The sequence below is a fragment of the Octopus bimaculoides genome, chromosome 4 (assembly GCF_001194135.2).
Source record: "Octopus bimaculoides isolate UCB-OBI-ISO-001 chromosome 4, ASM119413v2, whole genome shotgun sequence".
Lineage (NCBI taxonomy): Eukaryota > Metazoa > Mollusca > Cephalopoda > Octopoda > Octopodidae > Octopus > Octopus bimaculoides.
Window position 1 is genome coordinate 141,665,889 of NC_068984.1, and position 4,829 is coordinate 141,670,717.

General features: G+C 38.2%; 1 protein-coding gene across 9 annotated transcripts in view; it reads right to left on the bottom strand.

The window, feature by feature from the left end:
* LOC106872024 (mucin-17) overlaps window positions 1-4,829 on the bottom strand; it is a 136,842-nt gene that overhangs the window by 14,057 nt on the left and 117,956 nt on the right. For 8 of the 9 annotated variants that reach the window (XR_008264015.1, XM_014918843.2, XM_014918845.2 and 5 more), the window contains one exon: window positions 2,234-2,320. The exons of the other annotated variant lie outside the window; for it this stretch is intronic. Coding sequence is in view for 7 of the 8 variants with exons in the window: in XM_014918843.2 (XP_014774329.1) it covers window positions 2,234-2,320 (87 nt within the window). In the remaining variant the exon portion in view is untranslated. The remainder of the gene's footprint in view (window positions 1-2,233; window positions 2,321-4,829) is intronic. 9 annotated transcript variants of the gene reach the window in all.

Below are 4,829 nucleotides of genomic sequence, written 5' to 3' on the forward strand. Positions count from 1 at the left end.
ACGGAGCATACTGGCTTCATTCCTTGCGAGCTTACGTATGTCCTCAGCAGTTACAGCCCATGTTTCACTGCCATGTAGCATGGTTGTTCGTACGCATGCGTCATACAGTCTGCCTTTTACTCTGAGTGAGAGTCCCTTTGTCGCCAGCAGGGGTAAGAGCTCTCTAAACTTTGCCCAGGCTATTCTTATTCTAGCAGCTACACTTTCAGCGCACCCACCCCCACTACTAACTTGGTCGCCCAGATAGCGGAAGCTATCGACTACCTCTAGTTTTTCACCCTGGAATGAGATAGAAGTTGTTTCCTGTTTGTTTGCAGTCTTTATATATAAACACAAAATATAATATAAACATTAATACAATATAAAAAATATAATATATGAACATATGGAATATAAAAATAATATAATGTATACAAATTTGACAAAAAATATATTAAAATAAAAATACAAATTCAGTGAAAATAAAGCAAAATAAAATGGTTTTTAAATGTAGGAATGGTAGAAATTTCTGGAAGGTTTAGATTTTTGTCTGGGAGATGGTGATAAAGGAAGTTGAATATGGGAATAATGAGGGTAAGGAGTTGTGTTGTCTGGAACTGAAGAGTAAGAAGACAATGTCTGGGTATTGTAATGAGCGAAAGATGGAGAATGTCCTTGTGTTGTGATTGGGTGGACGGAGTTGAGTCATGTGACCGAGGGAAGAATTTGTTATTGTGACTCTGAGGGAAGAATCTTGTTATTGTCAGGAAATAAATGTGTTGAGTTCTTGTGGTACAAGAAGCTATATACAGTGATCCCTCGACTATTGCCAGTGTTACGTTTCAACCCCCCCACGATGGGGGGGGGGGAATCAGCAAAGTAGAAACAGTATTGTCTACTTTTTTAATTATTTTTATAATTTGTATATATTTTCTTTTTTTATTATAAATGCAAAATAACACCATGGAGGAATCGGTGTAAGCGTAAATAATAAACCACGATAGGGGAACCACGACAGGTGAACCACGACAGGTGAACCATGACAAGTGAACCATGATAGGTGACCCACGATATGGCGAGGGATTACTGTACTGTCACTGTGACTGAGGGGCAAGGTGTAACCCCTGAACATGACCCTTGTATGTCACCTACACCATAATAATGATTTCAAATTTTGGCACAAGGCAGGTAATTTCAAGGAAGGAGGTGAGTCAATTAGATTGACCCCAGGATTCAACTGGTACTTGTTTTATTGACCCCGAAAGAATGAAAGGCAAAGTTAACATCAGTTGAAAGGCAAAGTTCAACTCAGAATGTAAGAATGGCTAAAATGCCGCTAACCATTCTGCCAGCTCAATACTTTACTGAGACCATAATATTCGTTTCTACTTTTAGCACAAGGCCTGGAATTTTGGAGGAGGAGGAGGGTTTGGGAATTGAACTCATGACTTCATGATTGTAAGCTGAATATCCTGATCACTAAACTACACACCTTCACTGGAGGAAGGGAAAGAGTGAGGGAAACAGGAGAATGAATAAGGAGTGGAGGGGTGGTGGCCATAAAAGTGGTCTCTTTGATTGGTTCTTTTAGAACATGTAATGCTTACATATGAGGGGTGGGGGGAGAAACAAAGAGCGAGAGAGAGAGAGAGAGAGAGAGAAAACAAAGATATATATAGAGACAGACAGACAGACAGAAAAACAGAGAAAGAGAGAGTGTGAGTGTATGTGTCTGAGTGATTAGCTGTAAGAGGAGTAAGAACAAAAGAAAGTGATAGTGAGACAAGTAAAAATGAAGGGGAGGAAGAGGAATAGTAAGGAAAATGAAGCCTGGGAGAGGGAAGAGTAAAAACATGTAAAGGAGAGTAAGGATGGCTGGAATAAAGAATGGGAGAGAAGGAGGAAGTGGAGAGAAAATAAGGAGGTGTAAGACTGGAAGTGGAGTGAGGGGGTGTAATGAAAGAAAATAACAGTGGTGGAGAGTAACAATGTGAAAGAGTAATAGTGGGAGGAAGGAGAATGAGGACAAAACAATAGTGGGAGAAAGGAACAAAGGAATAACTATAAATAGGGAGTTTGAATGACTCCCTTTCGAAAAATTTTTGCAAAGTGAAAGTGAAAGTAAAAACGTATGGAGAATGGCGGAAGAACCGAGGTGGAAGAATAACAAGAATGAAGCTAAAAATCGGTGAAGCTTTCAGTTGCTGCCTTTGGGGTGTTGTTGGCTAGCAATTACAGGTGTACTCTGTCCTACCTGTTGAATGTACTCTAAATCAGTATCAAGGTCTATGATATTTGGAGTAACAGCAGCTTGCGGCACAGGTTTGTTATTTGAAGGTACCTGATGATATCATAACAGAAAGACGGAAAGAAAGAGAGAAAGAGAAAATAAACAAAGAAATCTCAATAAAAAAATCAAAAGTGTTTAGTTGATGTGAATATTGATTATCAGCAGTGAAGGAATCAAATATTGGTACGGTGTTGCACTGTGATGCAACAACAACAACAGTAGAGACATATGAGATATCTGGAAGCTGGAGAAAATGGTATTACAATACAGGTAAATAGTTTGAGATGAAAGAGAAAGAAAGAGGGAGAGAGAGAGAAATTGATGGGTAACTAAATAGTCAGATAAACAAATATGAATATATATAGACATAGATAGATATATAGATAGATAGATAGATAGATAGATAGATAGATAGATAGACAGATGATAGAATGGATATAGAAAACGCACATACAAACATGCATAGAGATAGATGAATATATTGGGTTGTCCGGAAAGTTTGTGCCAATTTATAGTAGCTTACCTTTCGACTTATTTGCCATGAAACCACCTCAATTCTGGGAAGAGGGTATTTTCAAGTTAAAGGAAAGATGGAGACGCATTGTGCAACAAAATGGTTCATATTTGGTTGATTAAAAATGTAATGGCAAGTATTTATTGACCGTTTTCTTTCCTTTAAAAATCAGCACGAACTTTCCGGACAACTCAGTATAAACAGACATACAAATAGACTGGACAGATAAACATAATTGTATGTGTGTGTGTGTGTGTGTGTGTGTATAAAAATATATATATATATATATATATATATGTTGTGGCCGATGACAGTAGCGCCTGATTGGCACTCGTGCTGGTGGCATGTAAAAAGCACCATTCGAGCATGATCAGTACCAGACTAGCTCCCATGCCAGTGGCACGTAAAAAGCACCATTCAAGCGTGGTTGATGCCAGAACTGCCTGAGTAGCCCTCGTGCCGGTGGCATGTAAAAAGCATCCTCTACACTCTCAGAGTGGTTGGCGTTAGGAAGGGCATCCAGCTGTAGAAACTTTGCTAGATTGGATTGGCGCCTGGTGCAGCCTTCTGGCTTGCCAGCCCTCAGTCAAACCATCCATCCCATGCCAGCATGGAAAATGGACGTTTAAACGACGATGATGAGGATGATAGATAGATAGATATAGATATATGAAGAGAGAAGAGATGAGAGAGAGAAGAGATGAGAGAGAGAGAGAGAGTATCAGTAATCCATTTTGATTACTTATTTTAGTTGATTGTATTTGCCTTTTCTTGATAGGCCTTTCTACATATTTTGTATTTTTATGTGCGTATATATTTTTTATCTTCTGTGCTTTTATATATCATCATCACCATCATCAACATGTAATGTCCGTTGACCATGCTGGCATGGATTGGACGGCTTGACTGGGCAGGCATGCTGGAAGGCTGCACCAGACTCCAGTCTGATTTGGCATGGTTTTCTATGACTGGATGTCCTTCCTAACACCAACCACTCCGTGAGTGTAATCGGTACTTTTACGTGCCACTTGCACAGATGCCATTTGGTGACACTGGGGTGCATTTACATGCCACTGTCATGGGTGCCAATTTGCATGACACCAGAATCTGCCACGACTGCGATTTTGCTCGACTTGATGGGTCTTCTTCTCAAACACAACATAATGCCAAAGGTCTTGGCCAGTTATTTAAATTCGTTCCTCCTACATTTTCAGAATGGTACATTTTCCCAGCTGAGAGTTTAGCTAGCCTATGGAAGCACAGAGTCTAGTAAGGGGTTGGAGTCAAAATCACAAAGGCCTGAGTTCAAATACTGAACAGGATAGCATGTGTCCTTGAGCAAAGTACATCATTTCACATTGTGAAAATGAATATCAGTCAAGTGCTATATGTATTCCTTAGTCATCATTCCGCTAGTGTTAGGAACATAAATTGCGATTAAGGTTTGGTAGGAGACTTTAATTCTAAATTTATGAAAACAAGACATTTGTACAACAGAGCCAGAGGAGGTCTCGGCCAGGTTGGTATTGAAAGGGTTAAGAATTGTTTCTCTATTATATATTTTAACCCTTATGTTACCATATTTATTTTTAGATGTTCTGTGTTTCTTTCAATTAATTTTAAATATAACAAAGAATTTAGTAAAATAATTTAATTATCATTCAGCTAGTGTTAGGAACATAAATTGTGACTAAAGTTTGGTGGAAGATTTTAATTCAAAACTTATGTAAACAAGACATTTGTATGACAGAGCTAGAATCAGTTTCAGCCAGGTTGGTATCAAAAGGATTACTGTATTTTAACGTGTATAAGAAACCCCCTAATTTGGGGGCTTAAAATTTGGAAAAAAAAGGTTTTGTAGGGGATTATAATACTATCCATGTATATGAAACTCCCATATGTTTTTAACCTAATTTTTGACAAAAAAGGGTTCCTTATACACGTTAAATACAGTAATCTATAAAAACTATTAAACAAAGAAAACAAACAAAGAAGTAAAAGACAAAACAAAACAAAGGAACCTAAATAAGAATCTATTGTCCTTAC